The 24,774-nt window shown below is 33.8% G+C and overlaps 3 protein-coding genes and 1 pseudogene across 4 annotated transcripts; 3 read left to right on the plus strand and 1 right to left on the minus strand.

Annotated features, from left to right (window-relative positions):
- Positions 1-1,780: 1,780 nt before the first annotated feature.
- LOC106383541 (U-box domain-containing protein 51) lies at positions 1,781-10,279 on the plus strand. Of its 2 annotated transcripts, XM_022712242.2 has the most exons (5): positions 1,781-2,391; positions 2,567-2,631; positions 8,446-9,144; positions 9,249-9,370; positions 9,465-10,279. In XM_022712242.2, exons 3-5 carry the CDS (start codon positions 8,899-8,901, stop codon positions 10,246-10,248), a joined length of 1,152 nt encoding a protein of 383 aa, XP_022567963.2. In that variant the 5' UTR covers positions 1,781-2,391; positions 2,567-2,631; positions 8,446-8,898; the 3' UTR covers positions 10,249-10,279. The 2 variants fall into 2 exon arrangements, 1 of the variants encoding a protein (XP_022567963.2); XR_002662381.2 differs by lacking the exons at positions 8,446-9,144; positions 9,249-9,370; positions 9,465-10,279 and adding an exon at positions 8,114-8,390 and having other exon boundaries at positions 1,835-2,391.
- An 872-nt stretch (positions 10,280-11,151) lies between these two features.
- Positions 11,152-15,717, plus strand: LOC106434756 (protein S-acyltransferase 24). Its single transcript, XM_013875614.3, has 13 exons — positions 11,152-11,652; positions 11,742-11,882; positions 12,446-12,558; positions 12,726-12,805; positions 12,916-13,079; positions 13,406-13,544; positions 13,647-13,746; positions 13,891-13,948; positions 14,077-14,154; positions 14,259-14,357; positions 14,628-14,706; positions 14,824-14,972; positions 15,135-15,717. Exons 1-13 carry the CDS (start codon positions 11,392-11,394, stop codon positions 15,453-15,455), a joined length of 1,782 nt encoding a protein of 593 aa, XP_013731068.2. The 5' UTR covers positions 11,152-11,391; the 3' UTR covers positions 15,456-15,717.
- Positions 15,718-16,533: 816 nt separating this feature from the next.
- LOC106434736 lies at positions 16,534-20,973 on the plus strand (annotated as a pseudogene).
- A 95-nt stretch (positions 20,974-21,068) lies between these two features.
- On the minus strand, positions 21,069-24,058 carry LOC106434746 (protein PHOX3-like). The gene is made up of 3 exons (XM_048771704.1): positions 21,909-24,058; positions 21,643-21,828; positions 21,069-21,351 (listed from the first exon to the last, which is right to left on the minus strand). The coding sequence occupies exons 1-2, from the start codon at positions 23,755-23,757 to the stop codon at positions 21,680-21,682; spliced, it is 1,998 nt and encodes a 665-aa protein (XP_048627661.1). The 5' UTR covers positions 23,758-24,058; the 3' UTR covers positions 21,069-21,351; positions 21,643-21,679.
- Positions 24,059-24,774: the final 716 nt, after the last annotated feature.

The raw sequence follows: 24,774 nt of genomic DNA on the forward strand, positions 1-24,774 counted from the left end.
AAAAATATTTGTGGATAGATGAGTATTATTCAAGAATTTTTCATCAATGTGTTGTATTTTTAAATCATTTTCTTAAAAACTGCTATTTTAGGAAAGTTTTCATTTTTAGAGAAATATTGTAGATTTGGGTTTGTGATTTAGAAATTAGGATAACTAGACTACTTGTGGACAGCTGAATACACTTTAAGAATTTTTCATCAATATGTTGTATTTTTAAAATAATTTTCTTAAAAACTGCTATTTTTGGAAAATTTTCATTTTTTAGAGAAATAATATAGATTTGGGTTTGTGATTTAAAAATTAGAATAAAAAGAATATTTGTGGATAGATGAGTATTATTCAAGAATTTTTCATCAATGTGTTGTATTTTTAAATAATTTTCTTAAAAACTGCTGTTATTGGAAATTTTTTTATTTTAAATAGAAATATTATAGATTTGGGTTTGTGATTTAAAAATTAAGATAACAAAAATATTTGTGGATAGATGAGTATTATTCAAGAATTTTTCATCAATGTGTTGTATTTTTAAATAATTTTCTTAAAAACAGCTATTTTTGGAAAGTTTTCATTTTTAGAGAAATATTGTAGATTTGAGTTTGTGATTTAGAAATTAGGATAACTAGACTATTTGTGGACAGCTGAATACACTTTAAGAATTTTTCATCAATATATTGTATTTTTAAAATAATTTTCTTAAAAACTCCTATTTGTGGAAAGTTTTCATTTTTTAGAGAAATAATATAGATTTGGGTTTGTGATTTAATAATTAGGATAACAAGAATATTTTGGATAGATGAGTATTATTCAAGAATTTTTCATCAATGTGTTGTATTTTTAAATAATTTTCTTAAAAACTGCTATTTTTGGAAAGTTTTCATTTTTAGAGCAATATTATAGATTTGGGTTTGTAATTTAAAAATTTTGAAACAAGAATATTTGTGGATAGATGAGTATTATTCAAGAATTTTTCATCAATGTGTTGTATTTTTAAATAATTTTCTTAAAAACTGCTATTTTTAGAAAGTTTTACTTTTTAGGGAAATATTGTAGATTTGAGTTTGTGATTAGAAATTAGCATAACTAGAATATTTGTGGATAGATGAGTATTATTCAAGAATTTTTCATCAATGTGTTGTATTTTAAAATAATTTTCTTAAAAACTGCTATTTTTGGAAAGTTTTCATTTTATAGATAAATATTGTAGATTTGAGTTTGTGATTTTAAATTTAGGATAACAAGAATATTTGTGGATATATGAGTATTATTCAAGAATTTTTCATCAATAGGTTGTATTTTTAAAATAATTTTCTTAAAAACTGTTATTTTTGGAAAGTTTTCATTTTTAGAGAAATATTGTAGATTTGGGTTTGTGATTTAGAAATTAGGATAACTAGACTATTTGTGGACAGCTGAATACACTTTAAGAATTTTTCATCAATGTGCTGTATTTTTAAATAATTTTCTTAAAAACTGTTATTTTTGGAAAGTTTTCATTTTTAAGAGAAATATTATAGATTTGGGTTTGTGATTTAAAAATTTGGATAACAAGAATATTTGTAGATAGATGAGTATTATTCAAGAATTTTTCATCAATGTGTTGTATTTTTAAATAATTTTCTTAAAAATTGCCAATCAGAAGCATTTAATTAGACACGTCAGACAGGCTTCACAGTGTGGGCTTCGTCCACAGTCGAGCATGTCACCGTGTGTTTGTGTTTTGCGTTTTGGTTCCGCGTGAATTGTTGACTTATGACAGGTTGTGATTTTCTTGGATATTGATTTATGGAATGGGCTGGGCTGGTTTACTAACTTTTATGTTTGTTTATGTACAAAACCAGTGGTCCAATTATAAATATATACAACCAAAGCCTCTCTTCGTTATCTTCCTCTTCCATGTAGAGTAGGTTTCAGTCGGTTCAGTCTCCTCTGAGAAATCAAAGTGACCCTTTCGGTTTCCATGGAGCAGTGAATCTTCTTCTACCTCTACATCTCCCCTTCTTAACTCTTTGGATCATTAATGCTTCAGAATCCTAACAATTCAGTTATTCCTTCTTATATAACCTCATCGTAAAAACTGAAACTTTACATCTCAAATCCAGTAATCACCATTACAGATTTAGAGAAATCTTCCAACCCTTTCTGTCAAGTGACAATCTCACCAGAAGACGCCAATTAATTAATTAATCTGTTTGGTCTTCTTCAACCTAGAAAGACAAAGTCCTTCGTGGATTAGATCGGGACGGCTATTGCAGCTTCGATTGGCGGAAGAGCTATCTGACTCTGATCCAAAAAATTCCGGAGGCGGATCATCAGAATCATCACTGCCTGTTACCCTTCCTCTTGATTCATACGCAAGCGCACATGAAAACCCTAGGCAAACCCATTATCCAGGTTCCTCCTTGGCTTCTCTTTTTTCATCACCTCTGTCTCTACTATATAAATATAAATCTTAATATCATGCTTTCATTCATTGTGTTTCGTCTAATTGTTTGGAACTCAACGTATCAAAATACTCACTTTAAGAGTTACAAAAAAATACTTACTTTTTAAATTTATTTTTGAACAGAGAACTTGGGAGAGGATGGTGTCAACTTTTACGCTTTGGGCTGTGAGTCACAGACTGTAACGTTGGTAATATTTCTCAGCTCTCTACTCTTTCTGGTTCTGAACACAAGAAAGTTATCTAATTTATGGATCAAAGGTGTCCTTTTTTGTTATCTTGTGATTGTAAAGATTACAAAGTATTATTCAAGAATTTTTCATCAGTAGGTTATATTTTTAAAATAATTTTCTTAAAAAACTTCTATTTTTGGAAACTTTACATTTTTTTAGAGATATTTTGTAGATTTGGGTTCGTGATTTAGAAATTAAGATAACTAGACTATTTGTGGAAAGATGAATACTCTTTAAGAAATTTTCATCAACATTTTGTATTTTAAAATAATTTTCTTAAAACCTGCTATTTTTGGAAAGTTTTGATTTTAAAGATAAATATTGTAGATTTGGGTTTGTGATTTAAAATTTAGGATAACTAGACTATTTGTGGATAGATGGGTATTCTTTCGGAGTTTTTCATCCATAGGTTGTATTTTAAATAATTTTCTTAAAAACTACTATTTTTGGAAAGTCTTCATTTTATAGATAATTATTGTAGATTTGAGTTTGTGATTTAGAAATTAGGATAACTAGACTATTTGGGGACAGATGGATACTCTTTAAGAATTTTTCATCAATATGTTGTATTTTTAAAATAATTTTTTTAAAAACTGCTATTTTTGGAAAGTTTTCATTTTTTAGAGAAATATTATAGATGTGGGTTTGTGATTTAAAAATTAGGACAACAAGAATATTTGTGGATAGATGAGTATTACTCAAGAATTTTTCATCAATGTGTTGTATTTTTAAATAATTTTCTTAAAAACTGCTATTTTTGGAAAGTTTTGATTTTAAAGATAAATATTGTAGATTTGGGTTTGTGATTTAAAATTTAGGATAATAAAAATATTTGTGGATAGATGAGTATTATTCAAGAATTTTTCATCAATGTGTTGTATTTTTAAATAATTTTCTTAAAAACTGCTATTTTTGGAAAATTTTCATTTTTAGAGAAATATTGTAGATTTGGGTTTGTGATTTAGAAATTAGGATAACTAGACTATTTGTGGACAGCTGAATACACTTTAAAAAATTTTCATTAGTAGGTTATATTTTTAAATAATTTTCTTAAAAGTTGCTATTTGCGGAAAGTTTTCATTTTTTAGAGAAATATTATAGATTTGGGCTTGTAATTTAAAAATTAGGATAACAAGAATATTTGTGGATAGATGAGTATTATTCAAGAATTTTTCATCAATGTGTTGTATTTTTAAATAATTTTCTTAAAAACTGCTATTTTTGGAGAGTTTTCATTTTATAGATAAGTATTGTAGATCTGAGTTTGTGATTTTAAATTTAGGATAACAAAAGTATTTGTGGATATATGAGTATTATTCAAGAATTTTTCATCAATAGGTTGTAATTTTAAAATAATTTTCTTAAAAACTGCTATTTTTGGAAAGTTATTATTTTTAGAGAAATATTATAGATTTGGGTTTGTGATTTAAAAATTAGGATAACTAGACTATTTGTGGACATATGAATACTCTTTAAAAAAATTTCATCAATATGTTAAATTTTTAATATAATTTTCTTAAATACTGCTATTTTTGGAAAGTTTACATTTTTTTAGAAAAATTTTGTAGATTTGGGTTTCTGATTTAGAAATTAGGATAACTAGACTATTTGTGGATATATGAGTATTCTTTGGGAGTTTTTCATCAGTCGATTGTGTTTTTAAATAATTTTCTTAAAAACTCTTATTTTTGGAAAGTTTTCATTTTTATTGACAAATATTGTGGATTTGAGTTTGTGATTTAGAAATTAGGATAACTAGACTATTTGTGGACATCTCAAAACTCTTTAAGAATTTTTCATCAATATGTTGTATTTTTAAAATAATTTTCTTAAAAACTGATATTTATGGATAGTTTTCATTTTTTTTTTGAGAAATACTATAGATTTGAGTTTGTGATTTAAAAATTAGGATAACAAGAATATTTGTGGATATATGAGTATTCTTTCGGAGTTTTTCATCAGTCGATTGTATTTTTAAATAATTTTCTTAAAAGCTGTTATTTTTGGAAAGTTTTCATTTTTTTAGAGAAATATTGTAGATTTGAGTTTGTGGTTTAAAAATTAAGATAACAAGAATACTTGTGGATAGTTAAGTATTCTTTTAGAAATTTTCATCAACAAGTTGTATTTTAAATAATTTTCTTAAAATTTCTATATTTGGAGAGTTTTCATTTTTTAGAGAAATATTGTAGATCTGGGTTTGTGATTTAAAAATTATGATAACAAGACTATTTGTGGACAGCTGAATACTCTTTAATAAATCTTCATCAACAAGTTGTATTTTAAATAATTTTCTTAAAAAATTTTATTTTTGGAAAGTTTTCATTTTTTAGAGAAACATTTTAGATTTGGGTTTGTGATTTAAAAATTAGGATAACAAGAATATTTGTGGATAGAAGAGTAATATTTAAGAATTTTTCATCAATGTGTTATATTTTTAAATAATTTTCTTAAAAACTGCTATTTTTGGAAAGTTTTCATTTTGTAGATAAATATTGTAGATTTAGGTTTGTGATTTAGAAATTATGATAACTATACTATTTGTGAACAGCTGAATACTCTTTTAGAATTTTTTATCAATAAGTTGTATTTTTATATAATTTTCTTAAAAACTTATATTTTTGGAAAGTTTTCATTTTTTAGAGAAATATTGTAGACTTGGGTTTGTGATTTATAATTTAGGATAACAAAAATATTTATGGATAGATGAGTGTTATTCAAGAATTTTTCATCAATGTGTTGTATTTTTAAATAATTTTCTTAAAAATTGCTATTTTTGGAAAGTTTTCATTTTATAGATAAATATTGTAGATTTGGGTTTGTGATTTAGAAATTAGGATAACTAGACTATTTGTGAACAGCTGAATACTCTTTAAGAATTTTTCATCAATATGTTGTATTTTAAAATAATTTTATTAAAAACTGATATTTATGGAAAGTTTTCATTTTTTAGAGAAATATTATAGATTTGGGTTTGTGATTTAAAAATTAGGATAACAAGAATATTTTTGGATATATGAGTATTCTTTCGGAGTTTTTTATCAGTCGAATGTATTTTTAAATAATTTTCTTAAAAACTGCTATTTTTGGAAAGTTTTCATTTTCTTAAAGATATATTGTAGATTTGAGTTTGTGGTTTAAAAATTAAGATAACAAGAATATTTGTGGATAGTTGAGTATTCTTTTAGAAATTTTCATCAGCAAGTTGTATTTTAAATAATTTTCTTAAAAACTTTTATATTTGGAGAGTTTTCATTTTTTAGAGAAATATTGCAGAATTGGGTTTGTGATTTAAAAATTAGGATAACAAGAATATTTGTGGATAGATGAGTATTTCTTTCGGAGTTTTTTATCAATAGGTTGTATTTTTAACTAATTTTCTTAAAAACTCCTATTTTTGGAAATTTTTCATTTTATAGATAAATATTTTAGATTTGGGTTTGTGATTTAGAAATTAGGATAAGTAAATTATTTGTGGACAGCTGAATACACTTTAAGAATTTTTCATCAATGTGCTGTATCTTTAAAATAATTTTCTTAAAAACTGATATTTATGTAATGTTTTCATTTTTTAGAGAAATATTATAGATTTGGGTTTGTGATTTATTAATTAGGATAAAAAGAATATTTGTGGATATATGAGTATTCTTTCGGAGTTTTTCATCACTCGATCGTATTTTTAAATAATTTTCTTAAAAACTGCTGTTTTTGGAAAGTTTTCTTTTTTTTTAGAGAAATATTGTAAATTTGAGTTTGTGGTTTAAAAATTAAGATAACAAAAATATTTTTGGGTAGTTGAGTATTCTTTTAGAAATTTTCATCAACAAGTTGTATTTTAAAAACTCCTATTTTTGGAAAGTTTTCATTTTCTTGAGAAATATTGTAGATTTGGGTTTGTGATTTAAAAATTAGGATAATAAGAATATTTGTGGATAGATGAGTATTCTTTTAAAAATTTTCATCAACAAGTTGTATTTTAAATAATTTTCTTTAAAACTTATATTTTTGGAAAGTTTTCATTTTTTAGAGAAATATTATAGATTTGGGTTTGTGTTTTAAAAATTTGGATGAAAAAAATATTTGTGGATAGATGAGTATTATTTAAGAATTTTTCATCAATGTGTTGTATTATTAAATGATTTTCTCAAAACTGTTATTTTTGGAAAGTTTTCATTTTATAGATAAATATTGTAGATTTTGGTTTGTGATTTAAAAATTAGGATGACTAGACTATTTGTGGATAGATGAATACTCTTTTAGAATTTTTCATCAACAAGTTGTATTTTTATATAATTTTCTCAAAAAAACTTCTATTTTTGGAAAGTTTTCATTTTGTAGAGAAATATTGTAGGTTTGGGTTTCTGATTTAAAATTTAGGATAACAAAAATATTTTTGGATAGATGAGTATTATTCAAGAATTTTTCATCAATGTGTTGTATTTTTAAATAATTTTCTTAAAAACTGCTATTTTTGAAAAGTTTTCATTTTATAAATAAATATTGTAGATTTGGGTTTGTGATTTAGAAATTAGGATAACTAGACTATTTGTTGACATCTGAATACTCTTTAAGAATTGTTCACCAATATGTTGTATTTTTAAAATAATTTTCTTAAAAACTGCTATTTTTGGAAAGTTTTCATTTTTTAGAGATATATTATAGATTTGGGTTTGTGATTTAAGAATTAGGATAACAAGAATATTTGTGGATATATGAGTATTCTTTCGGAGTTTTTCATCAGTCGGTTGTATTTTTAAATATTTTTCTTAAAAATTACTATTTTTGGAAAGTTTTCATTTTTTTAGAGAAATATTGTAGATTTGAGTTTGTGATTTAAAAATTAGTATAACTATACTATTTGTGGCCAGATGAATACTCTTTTAGAAATTTTTATCAACAAGTTGTATTTTTATATAATTTTCTTAAAAACTTCTATTTTTGGAAAGTTTTCATTTTTTAGAGAAATATTGTAGATTTGGGTTTGTGATTTAAAAATTAGGATAACAAGAATATTTGTGGATAGATGAGTATTCTTTCGGAGTTTTTCATCAATGTGTTGTATTTTTAAATAATTTTCTTAAAAACTGCTATTTTTGGAAAGTTTTCATTTTATAGATAAATATTGTAGATTTGAGTTTGTGATTTTAAATTTAGGATAACAAAAGTATTTGTGGATATATGAATAGTCTTTAAGAATTTTTCATTAATAGGTTGTATTTTTTAAATAAACTTTTTAAATTTCTATTTTAGGAAATATATCATTTTTAGAGAAAATAGTGTAAATTTGAGATTTTGATTTAGAAACTAGGATTACAAGAATTTTTGTTGATAGATGGATATTTTTTTAGATTTTTTGATCAATAGATTATATTTTTTTAGATAAATTTTTGTAAAGTTATCATTTTTAGAGAAATATTTAAGATTGTGGTTTAAAAACTAGGAACGGTAATCCATGCTCGAGCTAGCGGAATGCGTCGGGATATGGGATATGGGTCGAGTGAAGCTAGTTAGGAGTAGTTTGATTCGAAAATTTTGTTCGACTCGACGTTTGTAATCAAAACCTTATTCTCCTTATCGGGTTGTTGAATATATATTTTTTTTAAAAACAAGGGAAGTAGATGTCCATCCCTCGCCATAATACTCATGATCTCTACATTTGTAAATGGGTTCGGATCTTGAGACATTAATAGATGACTAGCGAAGGATTTGGACTTAAACTGCATAAACCTGGAAGATTATTCTCTTGTCCTAACTGATCCATTTTCACTTCAGTGAAGCGACCAGGAACCGCTGATAACGACCATATCGCATCAATTATATACGTATATTGGATGTATGAGTTTCAACGTCAGGACCAACAGATTTTTATTCAGAACAGCTAGAGGAAACTTGCAACCGTTCTTCAATAATTCGATTTATGATGCTGTTTAAAAAAACTTAATTCTGGTAGTTATTTGTTAATTAACAGTTTTCTGGTGGCCTGGAGTTAGTTTTGTCCATGCATTAACACTTGTTAATAACAGTTCTATTTTTAGTAAGACGTGGTTCTCCTCCTAAGGCAGAAGGGTTTTAAGTTTTTCTCTTAATATTTGTTTCTCTACAAATCTTTTGTCTTTGCAATTCCTCCACTCAGATTCTTCTGGATTATTGTGAAAAGTCTGAACTAACCTCTCCTTTTAAGTTTCTCAATACATTCTTTGCCGATATAACATTTCGAGAGACAATATGGAGAGAAATGAAGTAAGGGAAGGGCCTATAGCTATTGCAGTGGACAGAGATAAAACAAGCATCCAAGCTCTTAAATGGGCTATAGAGAATCATATACCCCAAGGAGAAACATTAAAACTTGTTCATGTCATCCAAAGGTCTGCAAATGGACCTAATACAGATGATGAATTGTCTGAAAGAGAGCACAAAAATAGACAAATCACTCGGTTTCTTCCATTGCGTTGTCTTTGTATGCGACGAAATGTAAGTTTTTGAGGGTTTTTTTTTCTTTTTCTGAAACACAGTTTCTGAGGTTTGTTTGTATTAAAACCTGTCTTTATGTCTCTCTAATTGATGTATATTTTCAGATACAAACCGAAGTAGTTTTGCTTGATGATCAAGATGTGGCGAAAGCATTGATAGAATATATTAGCCATAACTTTATTTCTACATTCTTCATAGGTGCCTCTTTGAAGAAGAGCATTACAAGGTCAAAATCTTATTTCCTAAACCGTTAGCTAATTGTTTTGGTATTCAAAATTCTCTAAAATGTTTTTTTTTTGGATGATCTTTTGATTTTAAAGGCTGTTCAAGGTTGATGACATTCCAAGTAATGTGATGAGATGGGCTCCAGATTTCTGCACTGTTTTAGTAGTATCAAAGGGAAGACTATCAAGTGTACGTTCAGCCACTAGGCCTTTACCTCTAGCATTGCCATCTCCTTCTTCAGGGACTGCACCACTGTCACCCCTCAGCAACACCGACGAGCTTCCCTCTGAGATGTCATTGTCAAGAGAAGACGACGTTTTCTTTGAGGAGTTCTCATCACTTGAGACAGATTCTAGTGTGAACATTAGTGAGAGGATCAGTACAGATAGTTCTGTTCTATCCTTCTATAAGAAACTTGGAGCTCCACACATGCTGGAGATTCCAGGTCTGGATGATGAGAAATCGATGTTTTCGATGTATCTTAATAGTCCTTCTGATGAAAAGAAGTGTACGTTACCACCAAGGGATGACGCCGAGGATGAGAAGAGAAGGTTGAAGAAAGAGCTGAAGGAGACGATGAACATGTACCATGCGGCTTGCAAAGAAGCCCTTATGGCAAACGAGAGAGTAGCTGAGCTGGAGATGTGGAAAAATAAAGCAGAGAAAATGCTTCTTCAAATGGCTGAAGATAGAGCAACAATGGCCATCAGAGAGCAGAGAGCAAAGGCAGAGATGGAGGCGGTGAGAAGGAGAGGGAGTGATGACAGAAAGGTTGTTTCGGATGATCTTGGAGAGTCTCATGTAGTGGCTAAATATGAGAGTTTGCTCCATATTGTAGTTGTTCTTTTACTCTTATGTTTTTGTTTCATATTCAGATAGTTCTCTTTCTTCTTTGTGATCAGAGTTTGGTGATGACAATATCATTCCTCCAGGACAAGCTGCTCATACATTCTCTTGTATAGATCAATCATATTTCATTTGTTTACTTTTCACAATGTCACTCTTACAAGTAAAATCTTGCATGACATATTGATATTTCTTTGTTGATTATTGTTTCATATATGGTTTGAGTTAATATCACATAGGACCCTCCTATCTGATGCATGAGAGATGAGTTGGTAAACCGATTTTGTAGGGCCTATCATGCTAGGATTCAGTTCAAGCATCATGGAACCATAAAGTTATATTCAGAAGAGGAATTGAAGAAAACTTGGGACTCAAAAGCTTTTTTGCTCCAAAGATATGTGTAGTCTTCTTTAAGAACTTGAGATATCATTTATCTTTCTAGCATGGTACGTCCTCCTCACAGCCACCAAAGTTTTGTGGCTTGCAATAATTGGCAACACATGTTTCGTTGCAAGAGGCATTTTGAGGTTTTGCTGCTCGTTTCCACCTGTCGAGTTTTTTGCTAAAGAATCAATAAATCAGGATGTACTAATATGAAACCCATCTATATAAGCTACTTTGAATGTGCAAGTTTCATAATCAGACTTTCCTGAACTTGTAATAATAATAATGCTCTTAGTTTAATTCAAATCGAAGTAAGATTAACAACAATATTACAAGATGTTGATTTGTATGAAGATTAACTTTCCTTAAAATATGTAAATCATGATTATCTCCTTCTTAAAACTGATTTTCCCATTGATTCACTGATGTTGATTTCCTTAAATTCCGTTGAACATTTCCTAATCCGGTTGAAAATTCAAAATTCCACTATGATCATGATTGGATTTCATAAATTTATTTGTCTGAAAAATAATTATTTGAAATGGTTAAAAAATACAAATGAAGGGTGAGATGAGATCTGAGTGGTCTGACTCTGACCGGTCCTCTTGATTCATTTCATCTCCGAGTCAACACCCATCGTAAAATCAACCATTCATTCTCCAGAAAAACCCTAATCGTAAGAGCTTAATCATCAAGGTCTACGCATGAAAGCTTAAAATCGAATCGGATCGGATCCTTGCATACCCACACAATCGCGATCCATCGTGCATAGACCCCGAGGAAAGAAGAAAAATGTCGTCGGAGATTGAGGTGGTGGAAGAAGTCGAATCCAACCCCAAGGAAAACGGCGAATCCAGTTCCTCCAAGCCGATCGAAGACGAGAGCTTGAAGAACGATGTCTACACTGCCTCGGCGTACGGCGATTTGGAGAAGCTTCATAGATTGGTGGAGTGTGAGGGTTGCTCTGTCTCTGAACCCGATGGTCTTGGCTACTACGCGCTTCAGTGGTCCGCCTTGAACAACCGCTCCGCCGTTGCTCAGTACATTATCGAGGTTACCAAAAAGTTCAATCCTTTATGCTTGTTTTGGCGTGTGATTCGTTACGAATGAGTAAAATTGATTTGGTTTTTTTCTTTGAACAGCATGGTGGAGATGTGAATGCGACGGATCATACGGGGCAGACTGCGTTGCATTGGAGTGCGGTTCGTGGTGCGGTGCAAGTTGCGGAGCTTTTGCTTCAAGAGGGTGCAAGGGTTGATGCTACGGATATGTATGGATATCAGGTTCTAACCACTTCCTCTTTCTTTGTGGAGATTGTCTTTTTGTTTCAATGCTAGTCAACTTCTTTCTTTCTTTCACAAAACTAAGTAGTATTGCTTGTTTTGTTGTCGTTGCATTTTTTCTTATGGCTGTGTTCTGAGGTTCATGTAGGTATATAAGCACTTCGTACTTTGCCACTTGTTTCATTTAGGCAACATTGTGCACATATCTAAGTAGTTGGTCTTTGTAAAATTAGTTTGTTTGTCTTCAAAGTATATTGAGCAGTTTCATGACTCATTATTCAAAGGTTTGTCTAAATTAGAGAGAACTTTCATTTTGCCTGGATTTAATCAGCATTTAGAATGTTTATAGCGATATCATTTTTAGTTGAAAAAATCTCAACAAACCTTGTCCCTGCCATCTCCATTGGTTTAGGAGGTTGGAAATTTGAGGTCTTCTTGTTCTCGAATTTCGTAATAAAGCTCAGTTTATGCGTTAAAGTTCTCCGCTGGGTCCTGTTAAAGTTCTCTTCTCGTGTTTAGTTATTAATGGATACGTGTTAATAGCCATCTCAAACTGTTTGTAGCCAACACATGTTGCAGCACAATATGGCCAGACTGCTTTTCTTTGCCACGTCATCTCAAAGTGGAACGCTGATCCTGATGTGCCCGATAATGATGGAAGAAGCCCCTTGCACTGGTAAGGTTGCCGCAAAATGGAGAGTTCTTTACTGTTGCATGCATTATTCTGCTGCATTGTTTCAAGCTTGCTTATGTTGACCTCCAAATTCTTCGCTATTTTTCAGTAACTATTCAGGAGACGGTTGTAATTGTGTTTCTTTTCTTCTCATGTTTTGAGAAATTCAGGGCTGCATATAAAGGTTTTGCAGATTCAATCCGCCTTCTTTTATTTTTAGACGCATATAGAGGACGGCAGGACAAAGAAGGTGGTTTGCAGACATAATTTTCTTTGACATCCTACTTATTTATTTTGTTAGATTAGAAAACTAAACACTTATAACATCTTTTAAATCCATTCTTTCAATTATGTTATCAGGTTGCACTCCTTTGCACTGGGCTGCCATTCGAGGCAATTTGGAGGCTTGCACTGTATTGGTTCAGGCTGGGAAGAAAGAAGATTTGATGATTACTGACAATACCGGGCTTACCCCCGCACAACTTGCTGCTGAAAAGAATCACCGACAAGTTTCCTTTTTCCTTGTAGGTATCCGTTTCACTTTCTCTGTTGAGCACCAATTTTTAGCTATACTGTTTATTTGATACTTTTCTAGTGGCTGCTACTGCTAGCAATGTATGGTAGTTAAATCATTCTTTTGGCCTGATGTTGATTGGCAATGATTTGCATCACGTTAGAGCTTTGCGTACCTGGAAACAAATTAATGTTTGTAGCTGCACCATGTCAGCTTCTTCGAACCTGCAGATTTTTTTTTTAATATTCCAAATGAACAGCGTGATGCTTGGAATTTTGAGAAAGTTATTTGAAATATTCTATCTGAACATTTGTCTGATAAACAACTTCATTGCAGGGTAATGCTAGAAGGCTTCTTGAAAAGCGATGGGACGGAAACAGTCCCCTTGGAAAATTGTCGAAGTTGGGACTTGCTCCATTTCTTTGGTTCATGATTCTTCTACTTCTGCTCATATATACCAATTCTGTTGTTTTGGGTAGTTACCTTGGCCTTCTTGAATCTCTTTTGTGTGCAACATATCTAGTAACTATCCTATGCATGCTTGCTTATTAATTTATGAACCCTTTGGTCACTGCAGCGTCCAATCTGCCGAAGCTAACAACTGGGATTGGTGCGCTTGCATGGTTGGGATTCCTTCTTGCAACAGGAGGGCTAGTTTTGTTTTACCGTTGTAGCAAGTATATGCTCACCCTATCTTACTTCAATTAGACCTTTACTTCTCCGAAGCTATAGATTCTATAGTGAATTCCTTGTTTTCTGTGTAGTAGTTAGTACAAAAATAAGTATTTTCTTATCGTTTTATATATAAATCTTTTCTGCAGAAAGGATCCAGGTTACATCAGAATGAATATCCATGATCCGCAGACCATAAAAGATGATGTTGGTACCATTAACTTTATTAGTTCTCAATTTTGAGTGACGCAATTGTCCATAGTTATGATTAGAGATGATCTCGAGCACTGTTTTTCTATTCAAGTGTCATTACAGGTTTTCTTACCCCTTTACAGGAACCACTGTTGAAAATAGAGCTAAACAACCCTGCTTTGCTTTCTGGGAATTGGACGCAGCTCTGTGCAACATGCAAGGTGCCTCCTCCTCAACTTCCATTTTATGTCTTTCGTAAATATTAACACCAATATCTAATCGTTGATGCACATTTTTTACTTCCACCTTGTTTCTTTTTGTTCAGATTATCAGACCTATTCGAGCTAAGCATTGTTCCACCTGTGATCGTTGTGTAGAGCAATTTGATCACCATTGTCCTTGGGTGTCAAACTGTGTTGGAAAAGTAAGTACAGGTTCATTCGGCCCATTTTAGTTACTCTCTCTAGTTTCTTTTGATTTTACATAAGCTACTGTTCTTTTTCAAAAATGTTTACGACAATTTTAAGTGGCATGTTTCTGTTGTATATTTGGGCATAGAAAGCAACATATGTTTGTCGGTGTTGCATTACCTCTTCTATTTATTTTGCTTGTTGTGGTTTTATCTCTTAGTTTGCAGCTCGAGCATGATACTGATCTGTGAATTGGATTTGTTTTTGACTAATCACTCTTGCAGAAAAACAAGTGGGACTTTTTTCTTTTTCTTCTATTTGAAGTACTAGCGATGCTGATAACCGGTGGCGTCACTCTTGCAAGTATGTTTGTAAATGGAACTTTATCAGTATGTTTGTAATGGAAGATGCTCTTTAAAGCTTATTCTGATATGTAATTCAGAAAAAATGTAAACGATGGCATATTGTATACACGTGCAGGAGTCTTGAGTGACCCTTCAGCTCCATCTTCGTTTGGAGCATGGATTAGCTATGTCGCTAGCAATCATGTGGGTGCATTATCCTTTCTGCTTGTGGAATTCTGCCTCTTCTTTTCAGTTGCTGTCTTAACAGTCATACAAGCGTCTCAGGTGAGTCCACATCCTTTTTTCTTATTTGCACGTCTTTGTTCCTCTTATGATCTAAATAGTTCAAAGTCTGTTAAGCAGACTAGAGAGGATTAATCTATTTTCTTGATGTAATGTTCTTGTTCATCCAATTTGAAGATCATCACTCTCTTTTCTCCTTTACAGATATCGAGGAATATAACCACAAACGAAATGGCTAACGCACTGCGATACAGCTACCTGAGAGGTCCAGGCGGTGGCTTCAGGAATCCTTACGATCACGGTTGCAGAAGAAACTGCTCGGATTTCTTGGTGAAAGGTTATAACGAAGATATTGAGTGTCATGAAGAAGACACAACACCGAGACAAGAAGGTATTAGCATGATGCAGATGCAGCGGAGTTCCAATACTCAAAATGGCAATGGCCACGTTGCTATCGATGTTAACCCGATACATAAATCGCAGTCAGCACATGCTCATTCTTCCAACTGCAGCCATAAACCATAGCAGTAAGTCATAGAGTGATGTTGTTACTTCGGGTTCGGGACTTGGTCTTTGGCCGGAACCCAACCCGATCTGTTGTACCTCCTTGATATATGGTCGTGTCCCAAATGTTCTTCAAATGTGCATTTGTGTTGTAAGAATCACGTTTGTCCTCTTCTTTAGTCATGATTACACATACCATCTCAGGTGAAGATAACAGTGTAACAGAAATGGCTGCAAGTTATGTTTTTTTGAGTATGAAAGTTTGAATCCGTAAATTGTTTAATCATCCTTGTTTTTTTTACAATCACACGGTGACAAAAAAATGAACTGCACTGCTTCACCAGTCGCCAAATCAATTGTATGAATTTTACACAAACAAAATTGCAAGCTATTATACATTAAACTTGTTATCTTATGCATCTTCCATTAGACTTAACTTATTTCTGATTCTTTGTTTTCATATTTGAGAGATATTGTTAACTTATTTCTGATTCTTTGTTTTCATATTTGAGAGATATTGTGTAATTTTTTGGATCTCATATATTTACTAAGGGGTGTTAGTGAGACTTAAATTTCTATAGAGTTTATTGATTTTAAAAGTTGAGATTTGTTAAATTTAGAAAGAGATATAGAGAATTTTGTATATTGTGAAAATCTATGAAAATAAAGTAATTTAATAATTCTAAGAATTCAACATAAACATGTAGTATTCTCAAAATTTTAATTTGTGAGTTAAAATGATAAGAATTCAACTTCCAATAACACTTATTTTAATAGATTTGCAGAATCATTAAAATCTAAACTTTTTGAATAACAAATGATTTTGTATAGAATTATAGAATCATCAAACCAATAACAATAGATTTTAACGAGAATATGAAAATATATAAACCGTGTTTCAAAAAACACTACTTAGAAATTCTAAGACTCATTTTAATAAGCTTCCTCACTTTCAAGTTTCAACTGCTCTTGTAGGACCTCCTCTATTATTGTCGTTCTTGTAATTTTCTGTGAGGAAATATCAAGGAAACAGGTATACGGAGAAAACAAGGGGAGGAAATATCCTAGCTCTTGTGGTATACGAAGGTTCTTGTAGGTCCTCCCCCAATAACATTCCTAGTCAACCTTCCGTGTTCAATGTATACACGGCATCGTAATAATTTCTTCCTCCTACATAGTTCACAAAGCTCTGTAATACTGATCCTCTTTCCATCATACTAACTAATGGATTCTTCTTTTTTCCTTACCACTGTTGCTGCTGCAATAGGTCTGTTTATCCTTACCACTGTTGCTGCTGCAATAGGTCTCTTTACTCTTTTGAGAAAACTTAGATTACATCAAGATGATAACAGAGAAAAGGATTCTTCTTCTTCATCACCTTCATCTTCTTTGTCTCCTTCACCAGTGCCTCCACCTTCTTCTTCTCGCATCTGGACGCATCATGTCTTTCCCAGCTTCCGCGGGGAAGATGTCCGCAAAGACTTTCTTAGCCACATTCAGATGGAGTTCCAAAGAAAAGGAATCACACCATTCATTGATAATGAAATTAAAAGAGGAGATGATATTGGTCCGGAGCTCATCAGGGCCATTAGAGGATCTAAGATTGCAATTATCCTGCTCTCTAGGAACTATGCCTCCTCAAAATGGTGTCTTGATGAACTGGTGGAGATTATGAAGTGCAGAGAAGAGTTGGGTCAAACTGTAATGGCTATTTTCTACAAAGTGGATCCATCTGATGTGAAAAAGCTAGCAGGAGATTTTGGGAGAGTCTTTAAAAAAACTTGTGCTGGCAGAACGAAGGAAAACATTGAGAGATGGAGACAAGCTTTGGCAAAAGTGGCCACAGTCGCTGGCTATCATTCAAGCAACTGGTTAGTTCTTATTTTATTCCCACTTTCTCTATACAATTTACACATCCTAAATGATTATTTAACGCATGTATAAAACTCTCACATGGTTAGGGATAATGAAGCGGCCATGATCAAGAAAATCGCCACTGATATCTCGGACATGCTGAATAATTTCACACCATCAAATGATTTTGACGGGTTAGTTGGGATGGGAGCTCATTTGGAAAAGATGGAGCCATTGTTATGCCTAGGCTCAGATGAGGTGAGGATGATTGGGATTTGGGGTCCTCCTGGGATTGGGAAGACCACAATCGCTAGAGTCGCATACAGCAAACTCTCCAACAATTTTCAACTGAGTGTCTTTATGGATGATCTCAAAGCAAACTATACAAGACTGTGTTCAGATGACTACAGCTTAAAGTTGCAACTACAACAACAATTTATGTCTCAGATAACCAACCAAAAGGATATGGTGGTTTCTCATTTGGGAGTTGCGTCAAATAGGTTGAAGGACAAGAAAGTTCTTGTTGTTCTTGATGGTGTGGACCAGTCAGTACAACTAGAAGCGATGGCAAAAGAGACTTGGTGGTTTGGTCCTGGGAGTCGGATTATAATCACAGCACAAGATCAGAAACTTTTTAGAGCACATGGGGTCAACCTTATTTACAAGGTGGATTTTCCAACAAAGGACGAGGCTCTTCAAATATTTTGTACGTATTCTTTTGGTCAAAAGTCCCCTAAAGATGGTTTTGAGGAGCTTGCTCGAGAAGTTACAAGACTTGCTGGTGAACTCCCTTTGGGGCTAAGGGTAATGGGTTCATACTTTCGAGGAATGTCCAAGCAAGAGTGGACTAATTCGCTACCAAGATTGAAGACTAGCCTTGATTCTGATATTCGAAGCATTTTGAAGTTCAGCTATGATGCTTTAGATGATGAAGATAAAGATTTATTTCTTCATATAGCCTGCTTCTTCAACTCTCAAGAGATTCACAAAGTGGAAGAGCATCTTGCAAAGAAATTCTTGGAAGTGAGGCAAAGACTTAACGTCTTAGCTGAGAAATCTCTCATATCTATCGACCGGGGAGTTATAAAGATGCATAGTTTGCTAGAAAAACTTGGTAGAGAAATAGTTTGTAAACAATCTATTCATGAGCCTAGACTACGCCAGTTTCTGTGTGAGGAAAAAGAGATTTTTGAAGTACTGACTGGTGATACAACAGTAAGTGTCTTTCATTGCATTTCTCCCTGCAAATTTAGTTTTTTTTCTTCTTATAACTAACAAACTCTACTTTCTTGTTTGTTCCTTTATTTCAGGATAGTAAAAGTGTCATAGGCATAAAGTTAAAATACAGCACAGAGGGTGAAAAAATAGAAATAAGTGAGAAAGCCTTTGAAGGAATGTCAAATCTCCGATTCTTAAAAGTCTATGGTTATAGGGATGCATTGCAATTAACTCGAGGTCTGAACTATATCTCTCATAAACTTCGATTTCTAGAGTGGACTTATTTTCCAATGACATGTTTACCTTCTATCCTGAACTTGGAGTTCCTTGTCGAAATAATCATGCATGCGAGCAAGCTTGAGAAGTTGTGGGAAGGAACTAAAGTAAGTTAAATTTTTATTTATTTCACTCTGTTTCAAATCTAGTAAAAACTGATATTGTCACTCCTGTTTATGAAGTTTTTTTGTTTGTTTAAATGTTCTGTTACATTACAAAAGAGTATAAAACAAACATGTTTTTGTAATTTGTTTGTACAGCCGCTTCGATGTCTCAAGTGGATGGATTTGGGTTATTCTAAAAATTTGAAGGAGCTTCCTGATCTCTCAACTGCCACTAACCTTGAATTGGATCTTCTTAATTGCTCGAGTCTAATCAAACTCCCTTCCTTGAATGGAAATAGTCTGGAGATATTATATATTGGTAGATGCTCAAGTCTTGTGGAGTTTCCCTCCTTTATTGAGAATGCCGTTAGTCTCCGAAAGTTGGATCTTACAAGTTACCCAAATCTATTGGAGCTCCCTTCTTATGTTGGGAATGCCACCAACTTGGATGAGTTGAATCTTAGTAATTGCTTAGATCTGGTGGAACTTCCTCTCTCTCTTGGAAACCTTCAGAAGTTGAAGATTCTGGTATTAACAGGATGTAGTAAGCTAGAGGTTTTTCCCACCAACTTCAACTTGGAGTCTTTGGAAATACTTGATCTCGCTGGATGCTCAAGTCTCGATCTCGGTGGATGCTCCACTATCGGAAATGTCCCCAGTCTCCGAATGTTGAACTTAAGAAGTCTACCACAATTGTTGGATCTCCCTTCCTTTATTGGCAATGCCATTAATCTAGATTACTTGGACCTTAGTGGTTGCTCAAATCTGGTGGAACTTCCTGTTTTCATTGGAAACCTTCAGAAGTTGTCTATGCTAGGATTACAAGGATGCTCTAAGCTAGAGTTTCTTCCCACCAACATCAACTTGGAATCTTTGAGTTGGCTTAATCTCCGTGATTGCTCCATGTTGAAATGTTTTCCTCAGATCTCCACAAACATTAGACATCTCGACCTCACAGGAACTGCGATAGAACAAGTGCCTCCGTCGATCAGGTCATGGCCTCGTCTTAAGGAGTTGAAGATGTCATACTTTGAGAACCTCAAGGAATTCCCTCATGCTCTTGAAAGAATCACATCGCTGTGCTTGACCGACACAGATATACAAGAGCTTCCTCCGTGTGTCAAGAGAATCTCCCGTCTGAATAGGTTTGTACTCAAGGGATGCCGAAAGTTAGTATCGATCCCGCCGATTTTGGATTCCATCTGTTTCCTGGATGCAAGTGACTGCGAGTCCCTGGAGATACTTTGCCAACTGCTTCAAACTGAATCAAGAGGCGAGAGACCTCATCATCCAGAATAGTGGAGAGGCAGTCTTACCAGGTGGACAAGTGCCTGCATACTTCACTCACCGAGCTACTGGTGGGGGTCCATTATCAATCAAGTTGAATGAAAAGCCTCTTCCAAAATCCTTGAGATTTAAAGCCTGCATCTTGCTGGTTGACAAAGGTGACCATGACGCTTGCTCTAAAGAGAAATCGACGCAAGTGTTTGCTATGTATAAAAATCACCGTCATTGGCTATATCCGGCTTTAGCACAACATCTGTACACATTCGTAGTCAAAGAGGAGGTGACTTCCAGCGAGCTTCTCTTTGAGTTCAAGCTGCAAAAAGATGACGTTTGGAAGATAGGAGAATGCGGGATAGTCCAACACTTGGAGGTCTCTTGATATTGATGAACACAATGTGAGATTGAGGGGTGGTGTGGCAATGAAGGATGTGAAACATATCAAGTTAATGGGTCTCCGTTTTTTGTTCTCTAGTGTATTAGCATGATGCAGATGCAGCGGAGTTCTAATACTCAAAATGGCGATGGCCACGTTGCTACTTTGGGTTCGGGACTTGGTCTTGGCGGGAAACCAACCCGACCAGTTGTACGTCCATGATATATTTATATGGTCGTGTCATAAATGTTCTTCAAATGTGCATTTCTGTTGTAAGAATCTTCAAATGTGCATTTGTGTTGTAAGAATCACGTTTGTCCTCTTCTTTAGTCATGATAACACATTCCATTTCAGGTGAAGATAACAATGTAACGGTTGTAAGTTATGTTTTTTTGAGTATGGAAGTTTGAATTTATAAATTGTTAAATCATCCCTTTTTTGATCATTACCAAATGCAAATTAATCGTCACAACACATCATTACAGACTTATCCAAGAGATGGCTGACCATCTCAAACAACTCTGCACCAAAATCTTGTGGAGGTTGGATAAAAGGAAAATAATTTTGTTTTATGTATGAATGTTACACGCCAAATGAGATCTAAGTCAAAAAACCAACGAATAAAGTCACAGCTCACCTGGTGACCAAAAAGAAAATGAATAACTGCAAGCTATTTGCTTCACTAGTCGCCAAATCGATTGTATGAATGTTACACGAAAAATTAGAACACATATATGTAATATATATGTTTCTTCCTGCCTACAAAAATCTGAATCTGAAATCCTCTTGTACCACAAGACAAAACCTGCAAAGAGAGATAACTGCGCTCAAATAGTGGCATCCAGAAAGTTAAAAAAAAAACATTAGCAACTGGTAAGAATAATAAGTTTTACTATGTTGAAAAATGCAACGGACAAAGTATAGGTTGGTCTGATTAAGTAGTCACTTCAACATCTTGAACTAGTGCACATAATCATAGAGGTAAGAGTCTCAAGATCTAACAGTACTAATAGCATTCTTAGTTCTTTTTAAAACCATTCCTTTTCCAGTTTCCAATTAGCAAAACAATAGATTTCAAGATTCCTCATATAAGTACCTTAAAATGAAGCTTGATCATTGTGTGTCACTTTTTATCACGTAGTATGTGACACATGAAATATATTCGCAATCCTCCTCTTCAATATCTCCTCAAACTGGTCTGAAGGGATCCCATTTCTCCACTCTTTCGCTTCATATATCTCGTGAAATATCTGTAGTACCTCGTCCACGTGAAACCTTAGATCTGCACTCATGAAAAAAAAGTATCATATTAGAGATATAAATGACTTATGTCTTATACAAAAGCTTAGATCACGCAAGTACCTCGTAAAGTATTATCCGTCACATAATCGTCCCTTATCAACGCAGCAACATCCTCCTCACAAGTCCCAGCCAACTCAAGAATCACCACCGCACCTTCCAAATTCTCCTGCCACGTCGGCAAGTCGAGTCTGTACTCCATCATCGACCTCTCGTAAAGCACAGCGCACGACAAAACATCTAGCCAAGATTTAAGCTTCGCCGCTTTATCCGCTGCCTTCGAGCTACCTAGTCTCTTCAACCCTTCCATAGACTTTTTGATATTGCTTTTGGCGCTTCGATAAAGCTGCACCACGTCTCCATACGGCCACGTTTTCAAATCAATGCCGCTGAGAAGCACGTAGTACCACGAGAGCCTCGCCTCCTCGAACTGCTGGAGAGCTAAAGCTAGAAACACTTCGAGCAGATCAGGTTTTACTCTCATGGCTTCTTCGTACTTCTCTTTGGCTTTCGCGTGCTCCTTTAGCGCAAACTCATAAGCCGTTTCAACAACTTGTGATGATGATTCTCGTAGGAGGCTCAGCCTCTTCCTCGCGCCTGACATGTGCACGTGTCCCAGCTTTAGCAACGATCTCGCTACTAGTTCTTGGAACTGCTGAGCTGCTTTTTCGAAAGGCGCTTGAGCTTCATCAGAGGTTACGACCTCCTCCATAGCTTCTGAGTTAAGCTTCATCCCAAGCTCTTGAAGATTCAAGGATGTATCATCAGAATCAACATTGGCTTGGATCTTGAACAGCCGAGCGAACTCAACCATCCAGTCTTCGATCTTACACGTTCCTTTACCGTTAGCCTTTGCTTTGAATGAATCAGCTGTTATTTTTAGCTTCTTCATCTCAACTAACCTTCCGAAAAACGGATCCTGCTCAGGACTAACTTCCACTACATAGAACCTCATCCTCATAGTAGTGTCTAAACGTGAGACCTCCTCGCTCATTCTTAGCTCCTCATCTGTTGTGATCGTCACTAAATCACCTTCTTGGTCTTTATACTTTATATGAACCGCTCTTAAGCTAGGGAAACGCTCGTGAACAACCTCCCTGAGGTGGAAGAGAGTGCAGTTCAAAGGCAGCTCAGCCAATCTAACGTCCTCAGAGTACACAAACTTGACAGTCTTCTTTAAAACACTTTTATCCTCAACTATAACTTCTTCTTCCTTATTATCAATAATCTTTTCTTTACCCTTTACATCTGCAAGATTGTTGTTCTTCTTCTTCTCAGCATTGTCAACATCATCACTCTTCTCTTGCACTACTTGACTACTACTACTCCTGTTCTTTTTCTTCACCCTCGCCTTCCCCTTTTTAGCCCACAGCGCGAGGTGGGCAGCAACGGGCTCAACGTAATCAGGAGGCAGCTCAATCACCGAGTCTTTAACCATCAGACCTTTCCCTTCCAACGTTCTCTTAAGCTTCACAGCGATCTCAGACGCCATGGGGTTGTTAGGATCCAGTTCAGAAACCAAACATACATCTCTCAAAGCCAAATCGAGCTTGTTCAAGGCCTCGTAGCATCTAGCCCTCTTTAACAAGGCCTTGGTGTAGTCAGGAGTGATGGTGAGGGCTAAGTCGCATTCGTGGATGGCTTTTGCGAACTCTCCGGGGTCGGAGTGCATGTAGCAGGAAGCCATGTTGGATCGAATGTGTGAAATCTCTACATGATTCTCGGGGAGTACATCTATTGCTTCCTTGTATTTGAGCATTGCGTTGTCGTAGTCTCTTCGTTGGAAGAGCTTGTTGCCTGCTTCTTTTAATGATTGTGCCTTTGAAATGTAATCTAAAGGTTCGACCTTTGGATCGTCTTGGTGGCTTTGGCTTGTTTCGGGTTCTTCTAGCTTTCCCTTTAGCTTCTCCATGGGAACAAATCGAAGAAGCAGAAACACAAAAAGAGAAGATTCCGAATAAAGATTACAACTTGAAACCGGACATGAGAGATGCTTCTATTGTCTAGTTTTCACAATGCACACATAAACGAAGGAAGATATGGTACAATGTTACGTGTATCTAATTTACAAAAAAATCCCTAAGGGTAGAACACGAGACGTGTGTCTACCTATTGAAATTGAGATCTTCAATCACCGATTTCTCGAGAGATGTGTCCTGGGGGGGGAGATGGTAATCTGAAACGGGTTTTCTCGGGAAATGGATTTGGAAAATGACGTCAAAATTAAGGAAAAGTATTATTCGTTCAAAAAAAAAAAAAAAATTTATTCGAATCGAATAATAAACTCATATGTTGACACGTGTCGAATATGTACTTTACAGTGAATTACTTCCGGAAATGTTATTCAGTGCTCTTTATTGTCGTGAGAATTTGATAATTTTTATTATCCATTTATGTCTTTAAGTCATTTCTGTTTATTATTTTGTTGCATCAATGTTAAAATTATGGGCCTACAGAGATTAGTATGGGCTTCGACTAAAGATTCTTTGTTTTCATTTGTGTACACTTCTCTTCGACCAACAAAACAAAGCTCAAAAAGTGTATGCATGCATTGTGGAGCTTATTTTTAAGTCTACCCTTATTAAACAAAGCTTGTTTTTAATAAGATAATGATCAATACAAAACCGTATTTTGTAACAAGAAAAAATGGAATACAGTAAAAGTTGAATTCAATTTTTTCAATATTTTGTTTACGATGTGTATATATATAAAAAATGAAAAATAAAATTATAGGAATGATGATTTTTTATCAAAACTGACAAGAAAAAAAATGTTATATAATTTTCTACAAACAAATGAATAACAAGAAACGAAAAAGAGAACTATTCCTTTTAAATGTAACTTTTAAAAAAATGTTAAGGAACATAGTATTATCATTCATTCTCTTGGTTACGTTTAATTACGTTCACACACACATTAATGCTAGACG

Source organism: Brassica napus, chromosome A3, assembly GCF_020379485.1.
Source record: "Brassica napus cultivar Da-Ae chromosome A3, Da-Ae, whole genome shotgun sequence".
In the NCBI taxonomy this organism is placed as follows: domain Eukaryota; kingdom Viridiplantae; phylum Streptophyta; class Magnoliopsida; order Brassicales; family Brassicaceae; genus Brassica; species Brassica napus.